Source organism: Microcebus murinus, chromosome 13 (genome assembly GCF_040939455.1).
Source record: "Microcebus murinus isolate Inina chromosome 13, M.murinus_Inina_mat1.0, whole genome shotgun sequence".
NCBI classification, from domain to species: domain Eukaryota; kingdom Metazoa; phylum Chordata; class Mammalia; order Primates; family Cheirogaleidae; genus Microcebus; species Microcebus murinus.
Window position 1 is genome coordinate 17,645,364 of NC_134116.1, and position 26,660 is coordinate 17,672,023.

The window sequence follows — 26,660 nt, forward strand, 5'->3', positions numbered from 1 at the left end:
AGGCTCGTCCTAAATTACTTCTCACCTCCCCTCAGCATGCTCTTTCTACTCTCTGTGTCCTCCACTGATGGCAGCTATGTCTGCTCACATTGTCCCTGTCACTAAAACGCCCTTTCCAGTTCCCTTTGACTGTGTATATGGGGCCCAGCTCATTACATATCTGTAGTTGGCGTCTTTGTCTACAATCCAAACCCTTCCTGCTCTCCTGTCTGCTGAACGTCCACAGAACTCAGTTATACTACCATTTCCAGACAGAATAAAACACTGAGTCTGGGTCCTCATCCGTAAATGGAAAGCTAGACTAGATGATCCTTATGCTAGTTATTAATTGCCTCTTCCTAATCAGTCAACTAAAGAGTATCCTGAAAGCCAAGCAGTCCTCTCTCAAAAAGAGATCATCACTGCTCCAGCAGGAGCCTGAGGGCCACGTGCCAGAGCGGATGCAGGCGGGGCCCTGGGCTGACGCCCATATGACCGTCTCCACCGTATACTCTCCTATACTCTCACGAATGCCACCTGTGTTGAACGCAAGTCTCCAACAAGACGTGAGCGCCATGGGCAGCCGCCCTCCCAGAACCATAGCAGCTGACCATGTCCACATGAGGGGGGCAGATGCAGAGGAGTGAAGTGGAATGAAGTGGGGTGCAGCCACCTCCCCGATCCTAAGCCCATACCCGGCCCACCTCCCCTGTGAACGGGCACAGCGTGCCTGTGTATACTTCTCTATCGCTTACATACATGATCTTACCAAATCTCGGTATGGTTGGTCTGCACTCTAATGTGCCTGCGTATACCTCTCTATCACTTACATACATGATCTTACCAAATCTCAGTATGGCTGTTCTGCGCTCTAATCTTGGATGGGAGCTCATGACTCACGACTCTGGAAATTCCTGGCCCTGGCTGATTTATTCACAAAACCATGTCTGTCACCCACAGCACAGGGCTGCGGGCTCTGAACTCTGGGGGGCAGAGGATGGGGTGGGTTCCATGAAATCCAAGCCTTCTCCAGATGAGCAGAAGAATTTTTCCTGAGATGCTCATGGGTACCCCAGTGGTTTGTTTGGCACTGCAAGCATTCTTTGGTTTTGAAGTCCCATAGAGATAGCTTTTGTGGGAGAAAAACTGCACAAAATGATTATAAGAATGATTTTTCTAATATAACCCAGTTAAACATTATGCTGCTTCATAGTATATTTCTAAACTCATTCATGGTTTTAAAAAGGAACCAAAAAGTGATAAAAGGAAAAAACGAGCAAAATTATTAGCATTACCTATAACTTTTATATCTCAAAAATGCCAAGTAACTCAACCATCATGAGATTCTACCACATTCTTCTTTCTCATGAAGACACCAAGGCAGATGGAAAATAGAAATGATTTTCTCAAGGTCACTTAATGAGTCAATCTTGGAGAAGGATTAGAATTTAGACTGATCCTATCTTTCTGTTCTGAATTTCACCAAAAAGGTCAGTATGATTGACTACAGAAGCACCAAAAACATAACAGTAATTTCTGCAAGGAGGTGGAGATTGAGATAAACAGCTTAGTTTTAACTTCACTTGAAAATTTTCACTTAATTTGCAGATTTTTATCAACTAAGCACCAGTAACTCACTCCACATTTGATACTATACACTTATAAACTCATGAAACAAGAAAAGTCATAAAAAAACCCTGCCTCTAACTGATTAGATTGCTTTGTTGACAAAGAAGCACCCCAACTTGACAAGAATGGCTTTCAAATCAAACTGCCTAAAAAGTGAAAGAGCATAACTAAAAAGGAAAAGTGCCGAGAAGTGTGGCACGTGCTGTCTCTGAGTTGCTGTCTCTGAGGGTGCTTTGGTTCATCTAAGCTTGGGACACATGCGAATGCTGGCTGGACTTCTCTGCAACACAGGGGCACCCCCCCACCCCCAGAGGTGGAGAAACATACGGAGTTCTCAGGTGGCACTTCCTCCAGACACTATTTCTCAACTCTCCCTGTCTTGGCCAGGCGCTTCTCCCAGAACAGCGCTCATGGCGTTTTACTGCCCTGTAACTGCCTCTTCCCCTCTGAGCTCAGGGAGAGGGAGGATCGTGCTGCCTAGTTCACTGGGGGACAACCCAGAGCCTGGCCTGCACACGGTGGGCATTGAGTGTATCCCATGGAATAGATGTAATGAAAATGGGAGTGTTGGTGAGGCCAAGAGCAACTGGAAGCTTACTCAGGAGCTCTCCAGACGAAGGGGCAGTGACAGAAACCGGTTCAGCTGGATGGCACTGACACGCATGCTGTGACGGGGGGAACCTCGGAAACAAGATGCTAAGCGAGGAAAGCCAGTCATAAAGACCGGCTGGTGTACGTTTCCATTTATATGAAATGTCCAGAACAGGCAAATCTATAGAGACAGAAAGTAGATTAGTGTTTGCCTAGGGCTGGGCAGATGGGAGGATTGGGGAGTGACTGCTTAATGGGTACAGAGTTCCTTTTCAGGGTGGCAAGAAGGTTCTAAAATTGATTGTAGTGATATTTGCACAATTTTGTGCATATATTAAAAATCATTCATCTGTATACTTTAACTGGGCGACTTATATGGTATGTGAATTCTATCTCGATAGAGTTGTTGAAGATTTAAAAAAATCTCAAGGACCTGAGAGCGCTTCTAAGACACCAAAAATATTTTATTCAATTAAAAATATGACAGAATAACGACAGAAACTCTCGTGATTTACAGGCAGATTTGACTCATGATAGCACCTAACAACTGTTGCTGGGAGTGGATAAAGAGAGAAACAATTTTCACAGCCACAAGACGTTGCTAAGGGAGGGTGTCTAGCTAACTCACTTCAATCAAACACCGCGAACAAAGCTGAACAGCACGTGTGAATAACAGAGAGATGCTCTAGGCTCAGCATCCTCTTTCTTTGCAGGTGATGATCAAGCAGGAGACAATGGACAGCCTGATGATATGAACAGGTATTGAAAAAAGGAGCACCGATGACTCCATCGCTTTGTTGGCAAATGTCCCACGAGGCTTATACCAAGCATGATTCATTCACAGTGGGCTTTACCTTAATTCTGCTTCCAAAATAAATGGAAATTTTACAGAAATACCTTATGGAAAGTCTTATCCCCCCGTTTATGTTGTGGCATTATCAGCATCAGCCAACAGAGAAAATGGTGGTTCACACAAATAATATATGACCAAAACTCAGACAGAATTCAGATTTCCCAGAAAAAAAGTTGCTTGAAAGCTGCTGACTACATAATCTTCTAAAGAAGAGCCTGGAAAATTTTTTTCTGTAAAGGGCCAGATATTAAATGTTTTAGGCTTTGAAGACCAAGAGGTAAAATCAAATCAAGGATATTATGTAGATACTTATACAACCACTTAAAATGTAGAAACCATTCTCTGCATCTCTAGGACTAGTGCAAAAACTAGTGGTTTGGGCCATGAGCCACATCCTACTGACCCTTGTGCTAAAGGTTACAAGCTTTTAAGAGTAATAACTACCAGGTTAGCTCCCAAATCAGAACTATCTCTCAAACTACCTGAGGGCCACAAACGGATGCCCAATGCTATGATAATAACTAACATTTAATAGATCCTTCTGGCATGGAATTTTATATAATTTTTTATCCTCATAACAATGGTATTATATAGATTACATAATCAATCCCAGATTGATCTCCCTGTCAACCTGGGATTCCCTAACTGCAAACCCCTTGTTCTTGTCATTACATGCTACTTTATATTTCGTGTGCATTTCTTTAGAAAAACAATAAACAGATCTTTCAATCAATCAGCCAGGACATGCAGACAAATCCTCACAGTGGTATTGGGAGCTGAAGGAGCCAAAACTCTTCCCAGAAAGAAGACACCACACACACTCTGAGGATTCTGGATTATTTTTTAACCTACTCTTTCCATCATCCCGACCAGGCAGTTCCCCTTGACGTAATAATGGTAAGAGTAATGGGCAGGGAGTCTGGAAACCTGGAGCTAGTTCCAGCTTTGCTACTCTTAAGTCATATTTATAGGTTTTTCTGAGGTCAAAATAGGACCCCAGCTACTTTAAAATGATGTGCTGTACTTTTTATAAACCACTCTCCCACGATACATTATTAGTTGATTATAAATAAAGTTTACGTCTTGGGGGAGAAAAAAGAAAAACAATGAACCGTTTTTTTTCATTTCTACTCTCACATACTACTCAACACAACACTCGACACCAGATATGTTGGGGGATTTTCTCCAGCAGACACCGACTGGGTGTCCTACAACTTAACTCCACTCTCACTATCTACCTGGAGGTAGCACCAGATCCCACAGATTGATCCCAGTCCTACAAGACTGCCACCCACTTCAGATGCCATGACAAGCCCCAGGTTGTGACTTGTGCTTCTGACAAAGTGGCTATAAAATAGGGTTCCCACACTCCCATTCTTGGAGTAATTTGCTAGGACCACTCGCAGAACTCAGAGAAACATTTTACTTATGTTTTCCCATTTATTAGAAAGACTATCACAAAGGATACAGATGAACAGACACATGGAGAGATATATACGGCAAGGTATGGGGGAGGGTGCCGCAGAGCTCCCATGTGCCCTCTGGACACCTCCACATAGCCAGCCATCTAGCAGCTCTCTGAGCCCTGTCCTTTTGGGTTTTTATGGCGGCTTCATTACATAGGCATGACTGATCACATCACTGGGCAGCGGTAATCAACTCAACCTTCAGCCCCTCTCCTCTCCACAGAGGCTCGGGGGTGGGTGGGGCTGAAAGTGCCAACCCTCTCATCACACAGTTGGTTCCCCTGGAAGCCAGACCTCATCCCAAGGCCTCCCAGGGTCCCCCAGCCTTCTCTGTAGCATAAAAGGTGTTTATTTATCACTGTGGAGATTCCAGGGGATTTAGGTCCTGCCTGCTAAGAACCAGAGGCAGAGAACAGATATTTATTTTATTATAGCACATAGGATTTCTTCCATTATGGCCAACAAAATGAGGGAAACAGGCAATGAGAAACTGTGGAGATTCGTGTAGCACCTCCACTGTTCAGATGTTTGTGGTTTTCTTTCTTTTTCTTTTCTTTTTTCTTTTTCTTTTTTTTTTTTTTTTGAGAGACAGGGTTTTGCTCTGCTGCCTGGGCTGGAGTACAGTGGCATTATCATAGCTCACTGCAGCCTTAAACTCCCAGGCTCAAACAATCCTCTAGCCCTAGTCCCCTTAGTAGTTGGGGCTACAGGCACTAACCACCATGCTCAGCTAATTTTTTTAGTTTCTGTACAGATGGGATCTTGTTCTTGCTCAGGCTGGTCTCGAACTCCTACCCTCAAGTGATCCTCCCACCTCAGCCTCCCAGAATGCTAGGACTACAGGTGTGAGCCACTGTGCCCCACCAGATGTTTGTTATTATAGGAGAGTCCAATGATTGCTCTGGAGGTTTGAATGCAGAGAGGCTCTGCAAGGCTTGACTTGGTCAATTACTATGATTCATTAAGCAACCTCCATCTCATCACCACAAACAATATCCTGAATCCATAGAGAATCTTTGTCATCTCCCAGCTGGTCATCTTCCTCTAATATCACCTTTTCAATCAACATTCATATTACAGCCACAGCAATCTTTTTTAAAAACAAATCTTACTTTCCTGGTTAAAAGGACTCAACGACCTCCCACAAAAACATTCTTAGTTTAGTCTAAGCGTCCCTATGTCCTGGCTGCTGCTCTCTTCCCAGCCTCGTTATTCCCTGCCTCTGCCTTACGGCAACTGCGATCTTAGGCAAATGCATTCCTTGCTGTCTCACAGCTGTTCTGAGCACCTGTGCCTTTTCTCACGAGGTCCCCTGTGACTGAAATGCCTACCCAGTGTTGGCTTTTTTCAGAATCCCCTAAAACCTTTGCTGAACCCCTTGGGGAGACCTGGCCACCACCACATTCTGGCCTCAGGGCTGCACTCCCACAGAAACCCAGCGCTTAGCATGACCTCGGCCATCCTCCCCTGGCTGGCCAAAAACGTCTTGCAGGCCCAGGTGGTGTCTCAGTTACTCTCCCAGGGCGGCACACTACATTTGAGCCAAAAAAGACAAGAATAAGTAAAACAGTTCTTGCCCCTCAAGAGTTCACATAACTACTGAGGATGAATAAAACACAAATGCATGAAAAGTTATGTAATGGCCCTGACAGTGGAAAAACGATCCACAGCTGCAAGTAGCAAAATGACTCTGAGATGTCACCCGCTTTGAAGCTGGCAACTCTGCTGGCGGAGAGGAGTGAGTCAGAGGGCAAGGACTGCTGAGAGCAGAGTTAACGTGCATCTAACGCGTTGTTCCCACATGAATGTACAGAAGAAGGGGGCACTATGGGTGTGGAGGGAGACGAGGAAGGGGACACACAGAGGACAGTGATATTCTATGCCACAGGCCCACAAGGCGCTCACAGAGGCTCTGGATGGTAACTACTAGTGGAAGTGCCCAGAAAGATCTGTAAGAGGGGAAGGCTCATCTGGCAACGGTATCACACTACTGAGCTTGGTGACGAATGTGGGACAACTGCACCCTGACCCTGTCAGCACTTGGGTCTCGAGCTCCAATGTAGCAAGGTCCACAGAGCTGCCACACGGTCACTGTCCTTCAGAGCTACAGAGTCTGTACATACCCACAGTGGATTATAAGTGCTTTTGGTAGGTAAGGTCATATTTACTTTAAGGCAGTAAAAGTTACTTTTCAGAGTGCAGGCGTGATGACCGATGGCCCAGAACAAGGCCAGCTGACTGGAAGAGAAGTGATGTTTATCTTCCCCCATCCCTAGCTCACGTGCTTCTCCATCGTTACCAAGTGAGCCCGCCAGCCCACCTTGCCACTGAAGCTCCTTTCAAAAATGAACTTGTGGCTGGGCATGGGGCTCATGCCTGTAATCCCAGCACTCCGGGAGGCCGAGACAGGAGGATCACTTGAGCTCAGGAGTTAGAGACCAACCTGAGCAAGAGTGAGACCCCATCTCTTCAAAAAATAGGACTTGTATATGGGCTGTAGAAAGGAGATAGGGGTAAAAAGCAGGCTGGGGCCTTGTGTTTTAACCAGCTTGAAAGCTACAGAGAGGCACTGAGGGATTAGAGTAGGAGCGACACGGTCAGATGTGTGTTTTCACATATGGAGGAGATCACTGGTGGAGGCTGACTTGTGGGGTGCAGTGGGGGGAGGCAGGCAGTTGGCGACAGAGATAGCAGGGAAGAGGTTGCTACAGAAATCCAGCAAACGACGGGGGCAGCCTGACTCTGGGAGTGGGGATCAATGATGGGCTCACACCGGGGAAAGACTCTACGGGACTTAACGAGGGGAGGACACTCGGGGTAGGGAGGCATAAGTGGGAGATGTCTAGGGTAAAGCCAGAGGCTTGGGCCTTTGGGTAAATGATGGAGCTTTTCATCAAAGTAGGGAGTGAGAAGAAGCAAATTTAGCAGAGAAATGGCATGTTTCAAGAGCCTGTGGCACCCAGTTTAGGTCAGAGCCCTGAGAGAGGGCAGTCCATGGAACTAAAGCCAGGAGCCAAGAGCGACACAGTGGTGGAGCCAGGGACTGGGGAGGTCCCCGCTGAGCGCCGGGGTGAGCACCTCAGCAGGCGCAGGGCTGAGCCTCAGGAAACCCTCTATTTAGGGATAATAGAGAAGGAGGGGTAAAGAGATGGGCATCCTCCCTGCCTAGGCATCCCTCCACCTGCGAGTTGGAGTTTCAAAATCACCTTTTATTTTTCTCCTCCTCTATTGGCCCTCTACTGGTCTCCCCTTTCTCCTATCTGTCTACATGGTGAAATAAAGCAAAGTTTTCTCAGATAAATGTCCTACATTTGTTACTGAATAAACCACTTTTCACAGCTTCCGATGTCCAAACCAAAATCTGCTGCTGGGTTTAAAAATACCTCCCTCCACTATCAGTTGCTGTATCAGTTCCCATTTCTCGCCACATCTCCTCCCACCTTTCAATCAAACAGGGCTCCTGGAGGCCTTTCCCTTCCAGTGTCTCATTATCACCTCCATCATCGCCTCCACGCTTCCCTACTGGAGTGACCTGCCCAGTGCCTTCTACCCACTCAAGTCCTGCCCATCCATGGGACCGTCTTCTGCAGCGCCAGTCCATGCTCATGGCTCCCCTCGGATTCTTACTGCCATGGGTTCTTTAGTGGATATTTCATAGTTCTTAGACACTCATCTATTTCAAGTGTACTTGCCTGAGCCCCCCAAACTCACCAAGGGAAATCACACGTTCTTTACTTCTCTTGTGCCCACAGAGCACAGGCAGGGCTGGTGGGGAGCGGCCAGGCAGCTGCCGGACGGTGAGATGAACAGAAGCAGAGCTGGACAGAAATGGGCAAGAGCAATCAAAAGAACAAATCGAAGCGGGACTTGAGTGTTATTTCGGAATGCTTGAGATTAAAAACTGCAGACAGATCATTTTGAATGTATAGTAATGTATACATTTACTATACATTTTGAATGTATAGTAATTATTAACTGAATGATTTTCTGACCACATAAACTCCAAGTTCTACGAAAAATATCTGAAAACTAACAGTTTTTAAACAAATATTAGATTTATTTTAAATGTAGTAATACAATATGAGGTTGCCTACAATAAAAGATATAGGGGCATTAAAACAAACAAATATTTTTGAAACAGACAGAAGAAGATAGAAGCAAAAGTTCTAACTCTGGGTTAGAACTTTGATTAAACATGAAGGCACTGAGTTTCCTGCCGGCTAATGATAAAAGGTGGAAAGAAATCACCAAGGACTCTCAGTGGGGAGGGGCATGACGTAGGGATCAGGAGCAGAGGCCCTGGAGTCAGACACAGCTGGGTCCCAACCCTGGTACCCATCAGCAGCTGCGTGTCCCCAGGCAAGGAAGTGTTCCTCTGAGCCTCAGGGGTCATGAAGGAAAACCTGCATCTCTCAAGGCTGACACCAGCAAAAAGTGTGAGATAACATAGGCAAAGTACTTAGTATATTGACTGGCACAAAACAGGATCGTGGTCTTCTTACTGATAAAGAGTGAAACACAGTAACTCAGCAAGAGACAGGACCTAAGCTCCATCAAGAAGAGGACTGGGCCATCTTTTCCATAGTGGCATCCACAGCATATAAGCACTAAGTATTTACTTGTTGAAAATGAGGGAATATAAACTTCCCCTCATGTAAATTCCAATATACCTGTACCATATATAGTTCTCATGCATGCACGCAAACACAGTAGATAATTTCTTCAGTGGTGGTTTAATGGAAGAGTTCTCTATGTGGTGATTTATCATATGCATATGAATAAAACCTAAAGACAAATGATTTAACAGAGCCTAGTGAAGACATTTAGCAGGAGGCTAAGCCAATGAGATTTAGGTATATAAATGTCTGGATACTAAGAGAGAATCCAGTAAGCTTAGGAATAAATAAGTAAAATGCCCCCTGCTACCCAGCAGACCACTTAACATAAAGGCTCCGGAAAGAGCTGTGGGACTGGTGTCCTGCTCTGGACTCCAGACTATACGTGGGAAACCAACCTATGAAAATGGAGGAGTTTGGTGAGACATGGGGACAGCCACAAATAAGGTTTGTGTCATTTCACAGGTGCCTGGCAGGAATGCACACTCCAGGCAGGAAAGCAGGGCTTTGGGTCTGTTTTATTCACTGTGCAACATGGCAGACCCTGTAGTGCTCCAAGTATCTGGGATGGGGGAAGACACGGTTTATAGCAAGCCACAAAAGGAGAACCACAAGGCAGGTCCCTAGGGTCCCTGAGCAAGGGCACGCACACACAGCCGAGAATTAGACACTTGCACAAAACTGAGGCTGGAACAAGGAGTGCCCATCCATGTGCTAGAAAAGGAGTGTGTAGTCTGCAGTGGAGACCCATCAAGTTATCAGGCCAAGTGGGCCCAAAAGAAACCCATGGTCAGAGGGACATGGGCATGTGGGATCAGCGCTGGCAGGGCCAGAGGGCACAGGTGAGCCGCCGCAGCAGGCACGCCAGACCACCCTGCTGGTCTCTGCCGTACCACAACCTCTCCTCGCTCACACCCATGTGAGGGTGGGCCCCTCATGACCAAGTGACAGAGGGGGAAACAGTTAAATGTGGTTCATGGATAGGCTGGCTTGGGAGACAAGTGACAGCTGAAGGACCATGGCTGTACTATGGCTCTACCCTGGGTAACCCTGAAAGCTGGTGATGAGGGGACCCCCAATGGGCAGAGCTGGGTGGTGCACTCCGCTGTCAACTCTGTGGAAAGAGAAGTGGCCAGAGGCAATAACACGTATAGACTCCCTGGGCATGGCAGGTGCCTTGGCTGGTCGGTCAGGGAACTGGGAGGATGGGGACAAGGAGACCGAAGCAGGAGATGAGTGGACACAGACAGGAATACGCATCGAGTATTTAGGGAGGAAATTAATGTTAAATGAGGTCATAAGGGTGGGACTTATCCAACAGGACAGGTGTCCAGATAAGAAGAGGCACCAGGAGCACGCACGTAGAGGAAAGGCCACGTGAGGACACGGTGAGAAGGCAGCCATCTGCAAGGCAAAGAGGGAGGCCTCACTAGAAACCAAACCTGCTGGCATCTTCATCTTGAATTTCCGGCATTTAAAACCATGAGAAAGTAAGTTTCTATTGTTTAAGCCACCAGCCTATGGTGGTTTCTTATGGCAGCTCTAGCAAACTAAGGCAGGCAGCAGTTCATCTTAACTGGAATCGACACATACTCCAGTTATAGGTCTCTCTGCCTCTTTTGTTAGCCAGCACCACTGTTTGAGGGCTTACAGAATGCTTGATTTATTGACTGGGTTCCCAAATAACATCACATCAGACCAAAAGACCCCCTTACAGCAAAGGGGGAACAGCAGTGGCAAGACCATAGGGCATATGGATCATCACACACACCACAAGACCCAGGAGCTGCTGGCCTGCCAGACCAATCACAGACAGGTGAGGGTGCAGGTGAAATACCAGCTTGGAGACAACATCCTGCAAGGATGGCACTCAATGCTCTAGGTCACAGTTTAGCCCTAAATCAACAGCCATTATGTGGGTGCTGTGTCCCTACAGGTAGAGCACAGGGGCCTTGACAATAAGTGACCCTGATTACCTTCCCTCCTGGCAACCTACCTGGGCAACTGGGCTTCCTGTCCCTGCAACTCTAGGTTTCACAAGAGCATGGCTCACAGGTGGGGACACTTCCACCAGGAGACACAGCAAGAATCCCATTACATTTTAAGTAACAGCTGTTCCCTGGTCACTGTGGGCTTCTTAGTGCAGAAGACTAGCAGCCAAGAGTGGAGCCATGATCCTGGCAGCAGTAATCAGCCCCAGCCCTCAGGAACAAGCAAAACTACTGGCAAAACAAGGGGCAAGGAAGAATGCGTCTGTCATCCAGGATATCCACTGGGCTATCTCTTGGTGTTCCCTTGCCCAATTTTCATGGCGAATGGACACATGTGGCAGACACAACCCAAGAAGGGTCTGGAGACCAGAGACTGAGACCACAAGGGATGACGGTCTGCAGCACTTTAGCAAGTAAGCCTTCCAGATGACAGTGCAGGGACTCCAGGGCGGACAGCAGAGGAAGGAGAAGATGGTCTTGAGACCAGTGTCAGCAGAAGGGGTGTAGTTCATCCTGCTAACCATCTTCTTGAAGGTTTCTCCCTTCAAGGCAGAGAGTCCCACTGGAGCCCTGGAGGAGCTGCCCTGAGGACGCAGTAAAACAAGAAGCCCCCAGCAGCACAGGGCCAGAGCGTGGATGCTCTAACGCTGCCTAGATCCTCCCCCCCTTCAGGACGGAAGAGCCCAGTCTTCCAGCTGCTAGGGGAGTTGGCACCTGAGGTTGTAAACTGAGGCTCTCTTGGTGGATAGCATGCATCTGGGAGAGCCGATCATGCAGCTGGGAGAGCTGATCTGCTCGGGTTCTGCCACCTGCCCCCAACGGCTGGCTGTGAGAGGTTTAATACTTTAGCCCCCTGCCCCCAATTTGGGACAACTCACAAGGGCTCTTGCAGCCACAGCACTCTGTAAGATGAGCTGAAGCCTCTGTTGTGACTGCAGTTCAACTTCTGCCTCTGTCCAGTCTTGTTTTCTTCACCAGCCCTGCCCCAAAGATGCTGATGCTGACAGTGTTCTGTAATAAACTCCATGCATGACAATCTTCCTGGGGAAGCCAACCTGAGACACCCAGCTTCTCTGGTGTGCTCATGAGCACAGATCCATAGCCCTCTAATGGGGAACCTATTCCCAGGTATTCCCCAGGTACCTCAGGTAACACCTTTCCCCCACATCTGCTCTTCTGATATTGGTGAGATAGAACTACCATCCACCTGTCCTGTTATCTTAGCCAGAAACCTCAGAGTCATGCCCTGCTTTTTTCTCTCCCTCACAAGCTCTGCCCCTTCTACTTGGAAAATATTTACACTCCCCACTTCTCAGTTTCCTGACACTGATCATTTTGAGTTCTCATACCTTCCCTTCCTCCTTCAGTTTCCCTGCAGGATCCGCCTCCTGCTAAATACAAGGCTACATCTATAGTCTATGTTCATCTTGGATGTAGTCCTCTTCCGACAGAACTCACCTAGTTCCCTGCCTCCTGCTCCCATCCCTGCACAGGTGATCCCATCACCTGCACCCCCAGCTTCCACCTCTCTGAGAGACATGCCCGTCCCGTCCTCTATCTTCAAATACATACCATACATCTTCATGGTATGTTCTGGACTCACCTCAAATTCAAACACATCTTTAGGAAACAACTGTTGCTTCTTTCTCTTGTAGACTCCACTCCATTCCTCTCTGGGACCCGTGTCTCCAATGGGACACTAACTACTTCAGACTGGATTCCACTTTTCCAAACCACTGTGAGACCTGTGGACCTAACTCTCGCACCCAATGCTGGTAGGAGACAGGGAGATGGCACGAGAGAGTAGCACCATCTCCTCCTACCCCAGAGGGTAAAGAAGATGGATGCAAGAAATGAAGAGCCCAGTGCTCTGGATCACAGAAGTGTCCAAGAAAGATCGGGCCTGAGGTTTCAGCCTGACATACAGTAACCCTCTTTCTCTTGCCTCCCTTCAAAGACAAGTTGTTTGGATCAGATTGTTTGGATACAATAGTATCTGTAGATAAATGTGCAATGGTTCCTGATTATTGGTAACAAGGTTAAGAAAACACAGTATTTATTTGATTTGCTCTTTGGTTGTTCTTTTGAAAATTTTCTTATCTTCGTATTGTCTTCATTTGAATTAAGGAAAATCAAGATGTTTTACATTTGTTCTTCATTCCACAGCACATAATTAGCATTTTAACAGGAAGACACTGTGGCTTTTACAAGATTATAAAAACAGATAAATAGCCCATCTTGTTAACTAGGTTGGTGTTTCTCTAAGAAATAATGCTTATCTAATATAAGTGGAACAAGAATGTCCAGTTTGACCAATCTTTCAGCTGCAGTTTATTTTTGCAACTTTTTAAAAAACTAACAATAGCCACTAACAGAGACTTACATTCTATTTGGAAACATGTCAACATCCACATCGTAATGCACAAGAATAAAATGTAGGCTCTACCACACACGCAATCAGAGGGGAAAGTTTACCTGGGCCAAGGAATATTTTTAAATTTGTAGTGATTGTTATCAGCTTTACCTGTGGCTGCCTTTGCTGCCTCCCCTGTGCAAACTGAGAGAACATCAGCTGCCGGTCGAGCAGCTCCATCCTCTGCTGTCTCTGGATGTCCACCGTGGCTCCCATCCCAATCCTGGCTTCACTGGTGGGTTCTGAAGATGAGAAGATGGGCTCCAGCGTCCAGGAAAAGAACTTTGCCATCCAGCTGGGGACGCAGAGCACCTGATGAACTTGGAACATTTTGCTATCATAGCACAAACCGGAAATCTAAAAGAAAAGAGTCCAACTGGGTTGTTTAAATGGAATACCATTTTAAAGAATATATTTAACACAAAAATCAACAGCCACAAAACATTTCAGATGTTTTTTTTTTAAATTTACTTTTAGTAGTGCTAGATGATAACCAAAAATCTCTACCAAATTGCAGAATACTAAGCAGTACAAATCAAGAAAAAACTAATATAATCAGTAAACAAATTTGTGCTTTTATTGAATTAGAAGAGCTAGCAAAATAGTGATCATTTAACTCTCAAAAGTACTGGTAAAATATTTTAAAAACATTGTCTTCATCTTGTAAAAAAGCCATAAAAGATCTGATTATCAAAACACTTTCACACTGTACTAACTCTGTGGTTACCCTTATTGGCAGATGGCCATTGGAGAGAGAAAATAGCAGAAGATGACTGTGATGTTTAATCTGATCCAATCACATAATACATTTATTAGAAAAGATAATCTAAAATCTTATTTTTAATTAACATAGTATTTAATCAATTTTTCAAGTATTGATTTTTCTAGATTTTTAAATTCCTCACCAATATTAGTTAGCAATTAACAATTCCATTTACAAATCAATCACCTTTAAGGTCATTTATATGGTAAGAGATGTCTCAAGAGTCTCCATGGTTTTCTAGGTAAAAATGACTATGGCTATTCCTTTGTAAAAAAACTTTATGTGAATTTGGAAGAGAAGTTATTCATACCAAATTATAGTATATTTGACAACTTTCTATCTAATATGAGAAAAGTACATGCCAATGTATTATTAATAAAATTTAAATTAATTAATTAGGGAAACATTTCTTGAGAATCTGCTACACACCAGGCACTGTTCTAGGCACTTAGAATACAGCAGAGAACAAGTTAAGTGAGGCCCCGCTCTTACAGAGGTTACAGTGGTCAATATGGAGAACACACAGTAAACAAGCCTACAGGTAAAACAGCTTCAGACAAGTTCTGTGAAGGAAAGAAAATAAATCTGGAACTCAAGGAGAAAGTAAAGCAGAGAGAAGGATTTGGGAGCCACTGGATATTCTATGGCATTTAAGGCAATGGGACTAGACAAGATAATATGGGGGTGGGAAGAGAGAACAAGACTAAGCATTGAACTCAGTAGCACACTAGTATTTTGTAGATGGATGGAACAGGAGATGCCAATAAAGAAATCTGAGAGGGACCTGCCAGTGAACAGAAGGGAAATTTGGAGAGTTTAGTACCGTGTTTCTCCGAAAATAAGACAGGGTCTTATATTTATTTTTCCTCAAGAAGACACCCTAAGGCTTATTTTCAGGGGATGTGTTATTTTTTTAAGTACGGTACAACAATCTACATTTATTCAAATATAGTTAAGTCGTCTTCTTCCGGAACATCATGATAATTCTCCAAACCCCGAATTCTATCCTGAATTTCTTGTGACTCTATTTCCTTTAGAACTATTGGCCCCAATCTCTCATGTCGAGCAATAGAGCTCTCATGGGGCAGATGAGAAGGGCTGCTGTCTTCTTTACTGCTCCTCGACAAAACGCATGGGTTGTGCAGATACGTTGTGTAGCCACGCCCATCACTAGGTCTTATTTTCGGGGTTGGGCTTCTATTATGCAAATGCTTAGAAATCCTGCTAGGGCTTATTTTATGAGTAGGTCTGATTTTCGGGAAAACACGGTAGCACTGAAGCTAAGAGTAGAGAGTTTTAACATGGGAATTGTCAACTATGTCTAATGCAGCTAACAGTTCGGTAAGCTAGAACTGGCCACTCAATGTGGCAAACAAAGGCATTTGATGAACAAGGCATTTATAAGAACAGTTTTGGTGCAAAAGAAGGCTGTAGTTGGCTGAGAGTGAATTGTGTAAGACTTAGTTTCAAATAATTTCCGTGCCCCTTCTCTCAAAATAGAACAAAACAACAAAGAAAATGAAAACAGAAAAATCTCCATGGTCAGTAAAAAGAGAAAGCATCTGTAATCCTGAACCACACTAACAAAATGGAAAGCATATTGAGTAATCCTAAATTGCTCAGCATATAAGCAGTGTAAATTCAAATGCCTGCAGAGGGTCGCGTGGGACTCTGACAGGTTCAAGGATTGAAGGCACCAAGCAGTGTGGAAGGCAGCAGCGAAGCAGGTTACTTAAGTCTGTGTGAGAAGCATCCGATTCCTCCCACACCCAGCACAGCCGCCTACCCGCCCTCTCCCCGCCACAGCGCACAGGTCTGAGCTCTGCTGGGCATGCACCATGAGGGTCCATGTGGGTGGGGAAGGCCTGGGGCTCTGCACAGGGCAATCAACACAGATCGGAGCCATGAGTGTATGTCTTATGGTGGGTTCCAGAAGTGGATGACAGAGGGAATAATGGGAGAAAGGAGATATTTAGTGACAACAGCTGAGAGTTTTCTAGAATTAATAAAGAATATAAATCCTCAGATTGAAAATGCAAGAGTCCTTAAAAGGGTACTAAAACGAAACTGATGCCTAGATTCACTGTAGTGAAACAAAAGAAAGAAATCCTTAAAAACAACCAGAGATAAAACACAGACTGTCATAAAGGAAAAAAAATTAACTAGCAGGTAACAGCAATAAAAACTGCAAGATACTTGGGAATAAATCCAATTAAAAATGTATAAGGCCTTGAAAGAGAAAATCAAAAAGGTATAATAAGGGATATTTTTTAGGAAATCAACCCTAGTAAAAATTACAGATAACACATCTATGACCAGGAAGACACAAAATTGTTAAGATAACCAATTTTCATCAAATGAAATACATAAATTCAATATAATACAAAATAAAATCTTAACAGGGTGTTTTGTTGTAACATAAATGTAAATCCTAAAAATTCACATGGAATATTTAAGGTTTAGATTTTAAAATTATCATGTCGGGAGAAAGAAGCCAGACACAAAAGATTACAAACATTATTGTTCAATTTCTGTGGATGGATAAATCTAAACCATACAGTAAAACAATAAAGCAAAGCATAAAGATGATGACCACGTGTGTCAGGAGGGGTCTCAGGAGCAGGATGGGAGGGAGAGAGGAGGAAAGGGGCGCCGTGGGCTGTGGGGCTGGCCAATCGCGGTCTCTACCTGTGTGGTGGTTTTATCGTTGTGTTTACATTGATCTGTACAGCGTCATCACAGTTATGGTTTATGCATATTTTGGTATATGTTATATATCACAATAAAAAGAGCTAAAAAATAATGACATAAAGGATCCAGAGTAGCCAAGGTAATTTTAAAGACACAGTGTGCCACAAGTTACCACAAGTGAAGTGAAAAGATAAGAACAAGACTGGTAGAACATACTTAGAATTCATACAAAGAAACCCTGGACATTTATAAGAAAGACAATCAACCCAATCTAAGAAGCAAAAGAAAAGGAGATTTCAGAAGAGGAAATTGAAATGGCTAAAAAATTGATGAAAAGATGTTTATTCTCTTGTTTTTAGGGAACTGAAATCTAAAAATGAGCAATGTGAAGCACAATAACAATTGGCACAGATTTAAGAATCTGAGCTCATCCAGTTCTGGTGAGGATGAGGGGAACTGAGAACTCTCACACAGTCCTAAGGGTGGGTAAAGTTAACAAACCTTCTGGGAAGCAATTTGATAATATCTAGTAGAGCTGAAGCGTGCTTTCAGGAATATTCAATCACAGAGCTGTACGCAGTAATGAGGAAAGAGAAACAATGTATCTTCAGTAGAGGAACAGCTAAAGAGTGGGTTATTCATACAACAGAATACATGCACATCTAGTTCATTTGAAAGGCCATACAGTTCAAATGAACTCCATGTACATATATTAATGTATTTAGGGTTGAATGAAAAATATACATGACATTTTACATATTTAATATACATATGATATTTTATTCACCTTTTTGCAAAATTTCAAAACACAAAATAATAGCTTATACTATTTATAAACTATTTATGGACACATCCATCTGTAGTAAGAATCATGAAAAGTACCTTCTTTTGCAGCAGGGCTATGAGGAATGGGAGCTCTGAGGGGTAGTATTATCTGTAGCAATTTTTTTTTAAACAAAGAGAGCTATATGAAGTAAATATAGCAGTAATAATAAAAAAGGCAATGAACTGGAGGCAAGAAAGTAGAAATCCCTTTTCTGAAGATCTAGTAGGAAGGAAAACAGAAAATGGGGTATATACAGCATAGTAATACTGATTTAACTAAAGATGGGAAAATGTTATTATAAATAACAAAATATGAAAAATATAGATCAAATTAGAGCTGTGAGATTTGAATTAAGTAAAAAAAATTAAACACTTTATTTTTTAGTCTTAAAATATCCAACTGCAATTGTGGATTTGTCCATTTCTCCCATTAGCTCTACTTTAACTTCATGTATTTGGAAGCTGTTCGTGTATGCGGAAGATGTTTTTAGGCACACATGCAATTACAATGGACCCTTTCATCATAACAAAGTACCCTGATGTGCTTTCAGAAATGCTCATAGAAATGTCTATTTTGTCTGATATGAATATGGTCATTTCTGCTTTCTTACGCTGTTTCCATGATATATCTTCTTTGTCCTTTTACTTTTAATCTTTTTTGTGTGTTTGTATTTAAAATGTGTCTTACACATAGCTTTTTAGCAGTTTCTTGCCTTTAAATCAGCCTTACAATCTCTGTTTTGACTAGAGTATTTAGCCATTCACACGTTAATGTATTTGTCTTGATATAGTTGGATTTTGCTATTTGTTTTCTATTTGTTTTATCTGTATTTTTATTCTTTGTTTCTCCTTTCCTATGTTCTTTTGTGTTAATCAAATATTATTTAGTATTTCATTTTAATTCTTTTAATTTTTTAGCTACATTTCATTGCATTTTTTCCCTCAAGTTTACCCTCAGGATTACAATATACACTTTTAACTTACCACAATGTGCTTAGAATTATTACTGAATTACTTCAAGTAAAATATGGGAACCTTGTAAGAGTATACAGTAAGTCTTCATTTAATGTTGTAAATAGCTTCTTGGAAACTGCAGATTTTAGTGAAACAACATTTTGTTTTTTTTAAGTCAACATTATAATGAAATGACACCGAATGAAATGATGTTATTTGAAGGTTATTTTGCTTTAAGTCCTAGTTTCCAAGAACTTATTAACAATGTTAAGTGGGGACTTACTGTAGTTGTATGTAACACCTCTCCCACCCACTGTGCTACTTCTGTCTTACATATTACACTTATATACTGTATAAACTCAATAATACAGCATTGGTTTTCATTTTAAAAATAACTTATTTTAAAGAATATAATGAAAATGCAGATCTTTGCCTATATTTATTGAAGAGTTCACAATTTAGCAGGGGCTCTTAATTTTATGGGGGGAGACAAAGATTCCCCAAAGAAACTGATGAAGGTTAAAGATCTTCATTCTCATGTCCATGTCTGTCCCTGCCCCCACAATCGCGTATACACTTATCAAATTGTGTATTCAATTTCATCAGGACAATCCAATGAAGAATTAGGATGTCCTACCCAGTAATAAACAAATACACGACCACAAATTCTGGCAGGGAAATAGGGTTTTTGTGCTCATTTGCTTACATTTCCATCCCATCTACTTAAATGAAAACTCTGAGAGGGAAAGATTTTGGTTGGTTTTAATCACTACTTGGCCTCTGTAACTAAAAGGCTACCTGGTACATAGTAGGTACTCTTTAAGTACCTGCTGGAGGAATGGTGAATACATGAATGCTCCACAAAAATAAATACATGACCTCAGATCATCTTAAGGGAAATTGGAAAGTTGCAAGTAGACACATTCTTTTCAGTCCTAAGTTTATACTTTCCCATATGACAAAAAGGTGAAGAATTCACTTGTCCATGCCCCTGGCACACCAGCATGACCTCAAGTTGCTAAATAAAGCACTACTGCCAAATGTTTTAGATACTCGCAAAGGATAAAAACATAAAGAGGTTAAAAGTTTAGTTTCCTATTGATAATGACACCACCCTATTTATGACAAGATGAGATAAAAATTATTGCATTACATTTCAACTAATCACTACCAAAAGCTTTGAGACAGTATTGCTTATTATACTACCTTACATTTACACATTACTTTTAACTTTAATTTTCATTCTCTCGTAAACTTTACTTGTACTGGGTTTTCTGAGAGAGTTTTCTTGAAACCCACAGACCTTGCGAAAAAACAGACTTTAAAAAAAGACCACATGCTTGGATTTGCTTCTCAGCAGGCCAGGGGACTCTAAGAAGGGGGTCCGGCAGGGTTCAGTGCCAGGGAAGCCAAAGGTCAATGGAGGGGCCACTGTCAGGAAGACAGCAGTAGCAGGGGCTCCGGCAGGCAAGGAGTCCATCCAGGCTGACCAAATAAAGCAAAAAGGAACAGATGGTGTGTACTCGGGAAGACGAGCTAGAGGAATTGGAGCACTTGGGTAGCATGAATCAGGAACACTGGCTAGGAAAAGGGACAGAGATCAGACAAACAGAGAATGTCCGGCCCATGTCCAGCTGAAAGCCATGGCTCTGGGTTAGAGGTAGGAACTCTCCATAAGCCAACAGTGGAAGCTATTACCTCAAAAGTCTGAGAATGAAACAACAGGAAGTCATTTTCTTTTAGGCCCCCAATAAACGTGGACATTAATTAAACACTTATACATAGTTTTCAGATTATTAGTCCTTTTAGAAAGGGAATTACAAAATAACGCTCATTAGGCAAATAAAGAATTTAATTTGTTGGGTGGAAAATATGCAAAACACTCTTGATCATAGAGAGTAAATTTCAACTGTCCTCTGGTCTTGTTTAGTATTAGCCTGAAACCACAGCAGGCAGACGTGAGAAACCATGACCTGGCAGTGATACCCAGGTGTTGATCTCTTTCTCCAGCCAACTGTGACTGAACAAAAACCCACAGCCAAGCTGCACTGCCCGGGTCCCTGTGAGCGACGGTATCCACGTCCAAGAAACCTACCATCTAATGGGCAATAGAGAAACACTAGTGGTGCTTTCCCAGGGGAATGACACTGCCTTTGCATGACAGTGGTGAGCCAAGGGAACAGACATCCCCTTGCACCTGGGCCTCGGCACAAAACTTCATATGTACTAAGGTCCACTGAGGCCTCATTTATTCATTCAACAAATATTTACTGAAAGCTAATACGTGCCAGGCTGTGTTTTTTTTTTTTTTTTTTTTTCTTACTTCATTTCATTATTAAACGTGAATAGGCTGTGTTTTTAACATTGGAACACAGTAGGGAGCAAAATGGAAAAATCCCTGCTATAATTGATCTTATTTCTATTTTTCTATTCCTTCTTTTGCACTGAAAATGCTAAAGAAAGAATGAAGGAACTTTGTAAATTCTCTAATTTATTACCCAGAGAATCTGTATGCAAATTAGGGATACTGAAAGTTATTTCTGCCATTTATGACAAAACTTGAAAAGATTGTTCGTTTCATGACAGACAAAACCATGTGCCCTTGGCAGTTACTGTAAGAGTCTTGCTGTGTTACTCTTTAAGTGCAGAAATGATTCAGATTGAACTCTCTATAGCTCTCTTTGCTCTTTCATATGAGGGAAGAAGAAGGATATTAACCTAAAAGATATCAAAGTGTTCAATTAAAACATTGGATATCCTTTTGATTCTTGGGAAATTGAACTGGAACAGAGACAAAATTAATTTGATCAGAGATTATTTCTCACAAATTGTTTGAGAAAGCTGCTCTAAGCTTTTCCTTTTAGAAAATCATGCATCAGGGAGATTAGGTCAACTCTGCAAAGTAGAAAACTTGAAACTACAGTGCCTAAAATACAACAGTTTATTTCTTCATCATGTTAAAAAAGCTCCAACTATATATATATATATATTTATTTTTGAGACACTTGACCTTGCTTTGCTGCCCCAGGTAGAGTGTGGTGGCACCATCATAGGTCACTGCAACCTCAAACTCCTGGGCTCAAGCCATCCTCTTGCCTCAGCCTCCTGAGTAGCTGGGACTACAGATGTGTACCACCATGCCTGGCTAATTTTTCTAATATTTTAGTAGAGATGGGGTCTTACTCTTGCTCAGGCTAGTCTCCAACTCCTGAGCTCAAACAATCCTCCCACCTTGGCCTCCCGGAATGCTAGGATTACAGATGTGAGCCACTTTGCCCAGCCAAAAAGCTCCAACTATCTTAATTGTATTCCAGGCAGCAAGAAAAAATAAAAACAAAAAGGACAAAATGCTACTTTAAGGAGCCTTCCCAGAAGTCTCACCAATATGTATGTTTATAGCTTACTGGCCAGGATGCCAGTACTTAGTCAAATGGTCACACCTAGATGCAAAGGAGACTGGGCAATGTGATCTTTCAGTTGGAGCCACTGCTGTCCCAAATAAAATGATGCTTCTGTTTTAAGAAAAAAGTACATTAGGAGGCAGCTAGAGTCTTTAGCACATGGAGAAAGCTTATATATAAACAAATACCTTCTAATCCTCTTTTAACAAGGAGACTATCCACCTATAAAGTTATGTCTATTTTTTATAAACTGATTCAACAAACTAAAAATTAAGGGGAAAATGGGCTTATGATGATTGTTTCTCACACTGGACTAAAAATAAACTGAAAGTGAATGTGAAGACCTAGAAAGATTTGTGGATTTACAGATATAGACTCAATGGTGAGAAATTCAATGCTTTCAATCTAACATCAACAAGAAGGCAAGAATGTCCATTTACCACTTTTATTTAACATTGTACTAGAGGTCTTAGCTAGTGTAGTAAGGCAAGAAAAATAAAAGGCACAGATTGGAAAAATAGTAAAACATAAAAACATATAAAACTTATTTCCTGATGACATGATCATGTATAGAAAACCCTAAGGAATCTACAGAAAAGTTACCAGAAATAATATACAAATTCAGCAAAGTGCAGGTTATAAGAACAATATACAGATACCAACTGTATTTCTATATGCTAGCAATAAACAATTGGGAAAAAGTATAAAAACTCCATTTATAATAGCATCAAAACCCAGAATTACTTAGGAATACATTTAATGAACGTACATTTAACATACTTTTCAAAGTACAAGGTCTGTACTTTGAAAATTTAAAAATTACAAGGAGGAATTCAAGAAGAGCTAAATAAATATAGATACACATAATGTTCATGAATTGGAAGATTCAATATTGTTAAAATGGTTGCATTTGCTGTTGATTACTAACCAACAAATTACCTAAAACTCAGTGGTTTTAAACAACAGGCATTTATTATCTACACAGTTTCTGTGGGTCAAGAATGTGGGAGTAGCTTAGTTGAGTGGTTATGGCTCAAGGTCTCCCATGAGGCTGCAGTCAAGCTGTCAGCCTACCTGTACTCATCTGAAGACTTGTCTGGGGCTGGAGGATGACCTTCCAAGGTGGCTCAAATACACACCTGGCATGTTAGTGCTGATTGGCAGGAAGCCAGAATTGTTGGTCATGGGGAACTCTTCATAGCCCTGCTTCAGTGTCCTCATGACATGGTATATGGCATCCCCAAGAGCAAATTACCCAAGAGGGAGCAAGATTGAAGCAACTCTGTCTTTTATGACCTGCCCTTGGGAGTCACATTCCATCATTTTTGCCACATTCTACTCATTGTAAGTTTGTCACTAAGTACAGCCCATACTCTAGGGGAGGGGAAATAAGTTCATCTCTTAAAGTATAAAAGAATTTGTGGACATATTTTAAAACTATCACAATGGCAATTCTTCCCAAGTTTATCTACAGTTTCAATGCAATCCCAAGCAAAACCTTAACTTTTCCCCTACTTTTCTAAAGAAATTACAAACTAATCTTATAATGCATATTAAAAGTCAATGTTCCTAAAATAAGTAAATCAGTTTTGAAAAAGAGGAACAAAGCTGGAACACTTATACTGCCTGATTTCAAGACCAACCATAAAGCTGTAGTGCTCAAGACAGTGTAGTATTGACACAAGATAGACATACAGATAACTGGGATAGAAAAGAGAGTCGATAAATGGACCCACAGTGGTCAACTGCATTTTGACAATGGTGCCAAGGTAATACAACGGAGAAGAGTCTTTTCAATAACTGGTGATGGAACAACTGGATATCTGTGTTGGAAAAACATCTCAACCCTCACCTCATAAGGATTACACTCAACCTGGATCACAGACCAAAATTTAGCAAAAACTACTAAATTCTAGAAGAAAATACAGGAGAAAATCTTTGTGACATTGGATTAGCAAAGATTTCTTAAATAAGACATCCAAAGCACAAGCTATTTTAAAAATTGGTAATAATGAATTAATCAAGATTTTAAAATTTTGCTCTTTGAAAGACATCGTTAAAGAACAGACAGGCAAGGCCAGGCGCAGTGGCTCATGCCTGTAATCCTAGCACTGCAGGAACCCAAGGCAGGAGGATAGCTTTAGGTCAGAAGTTTGAGATCAGCCTGAGCAAGAGCGAGACCCTGTATCTACTAAAAAAATAGAAAGAAATTAGCTGGACAACTTAAAAAACATATGGAAAAAATTAGCCAGGCATGGTGATGTGTACCTATAATCCCAGCTACTAGGGAGACTGAGGCAGAAGGATCGCCTGAGCCCAGGAGTTTGAGGTTGCTGTGAGCTAGGCTGACGCCACAGCACTCTAGCCCGGGCAACAGAGTGAAATTCTGTCTCAAAGAAAAGAAAAAAAGAACACACAGGCAAGCCACATATTGGGATAAAATGTTTACAAAACATGCCCAACAAAGGGCTTATATTTAGAATATATCAAGAATTCTTTTAACTCAATTAGAAGTCAAATAACCCAATGAAAACAAATGGTAAAAAATTTGCACAGATACCTCACAAAAGATAGGCAAATGGCCACTAAGCACATGAAAAGATGCTCAATATCACTAATCACTGGAGAAATACAAATTAAAACTACAAGATACCACCACACATCCACTAGAGTGCCTAAAGGCAAAACGACTGACAATACCAAATGTTGACAAGAATGTGGAGCATTTGGAACTTCTATGCATTGATGGTGGAAATGAAAAATGCAAGAACAATATACAAAGTGGTATAGCCACTTTGTAAAATAATGTACATACACACTTATTACATGACCCAGAGATTCCACTCCAAAAGAAGTGAAAACATGTCTACACACAAATGTGTACACAGATGTTCACAGTAGCATTATTCATAATAATGCAAATCTGGAAGCAACACAAATGTCCATCAACTAACTGGTGAATGAATAAACAAATTGTGGTGCAGCTATACTATAGATTCATACTTACATAAGAAATATAATATTAATAAATGAATCTCAAAAGAAATTCATAGATGAATCTCAAAAAATCTTGTTAAATGAAAGAAAACACAGAAGACTTCATAGTATATGATACCAAGTATATGAAATTCTAGAAAAGGCAAAAGTATAATGAGATGAAGATCAGTGGTAACCTGAGGCTGGCAGTTGAAAGTGGGGATAGGAGAGCAAAAGGACATACCTGAAGAAAGTTTTCAAGGTGATGAGACTGTTTTCTATCTTGATTGTGGTAGTGGGCACACAACTATATTCAACTACCAAAGTTCAACAAATTGTACACTTAAAATTTAATTCCATTGTATGTAAATAACATCTTAATAAAACAACAAAAAAAGAATTTTTCATAAAAGTGAATGTGATGATCTAGAAAGATCTAAATATATGTAGACACAAATTTTCTTTTAAATTTTATAAGAGGTGGGATTTTAGCAGAATAAAAACAATTTTTTAACAAAAAACTTCTGATACCTTAAAAACATTCCAAGTTATCCACACAAACTAATATAAAACTTTTGATAACATGCTATGCTGTTGTATATAAATAATGAATAAATTCAAAACAACATGTATTGATTTTACCACAGACCTTTCCCAGAGGTTATCATCAAGATAGAAGAGATATATCAACACCCTCAGCCCCAAAGAGAAAGGAACACTGAATAGTTCTGTTTAAAAAAAAAAGAAAAGACAGTTTAAAGAGATAATCAAAACTGATTGAAGACATTCAGTCTTGTCATAGGAAGACAATGTGAAGGCCCATGGGAAAACGCTCTGTGCTGCAACTGACAGGACCATCTACCGGTAATCTCTACAAGTAAAAACACGTGTTTCTTGGTCACCTCTTCCTTATCTCTATTTTTTCTTCCTTTAATCAGCATCACTAATAATCAGCCTAATATATTTTAAATTATCATTTAAGTTTTCTCTAAACCATTCTTTACTTAAGATTCTTGTACATGACAATGCAAGAAATGCAAGACGATGAGCATGTTGAAGATGAGCTTTGAGTTGCACTTTTAACCAAGCATAGAGAAAGGACCAGTTAAATATCTTGATGATCTTAGAGGAGAAAGCATAGCTACAGGCCAGATTCTTCCTATCAGAAAGAAAAGAAAGACTGCCAATGAGATAAAATTCTTGAATATTTTTTCAGCCCACAGAATTCATAACGAAGGCTGCAGAAAGTTGCTGATTATGAGTTTCGGTGCTTCTGGGAACTTTGAAAACAACTTCATATCCAAGATTGCCCTTGGGAATCATGTCTCCATTGATGATAAATGGGGCCTTATCTTAGTGGTATGGTTAAGGGGAGATCTGTGAACAGCTCATGTAAGCTTCTTGTGGTTGGAACAGACATGGAGAGGCTTGAAATGCACGGTGGAAGGCACTGGACTCACTGGTCCTAGAGCAGAACTCTTGCCTTTGTCTGGCTGTATCACATGGCAGTCA

At 41.7% G+C, this 26,660-nt stretch overlaps 1 protein-coding gene across 1 annotated transcript in view; it reads right to left on the reverse strand.

Moving 5' to 3' along the window:
* UBAC2 (UBA domain containing 2) overlaps positions 1-26,660 on the reverse strand; it is a 179,139-nt gene that overhangs the window by 30,802 nt on the left and 121,677 nt on the right. The window contains exon 7 of the mRNA XM_020290262.2: positions 13,650-13,895. Within this exon, the coding sequence (XP_020145851.1) occupies positions 13,650-13,895 (246 nt within the window). The remainder of the gene's footprint in view (positions 1-13,649; positions 13,896-26,660) is intronic.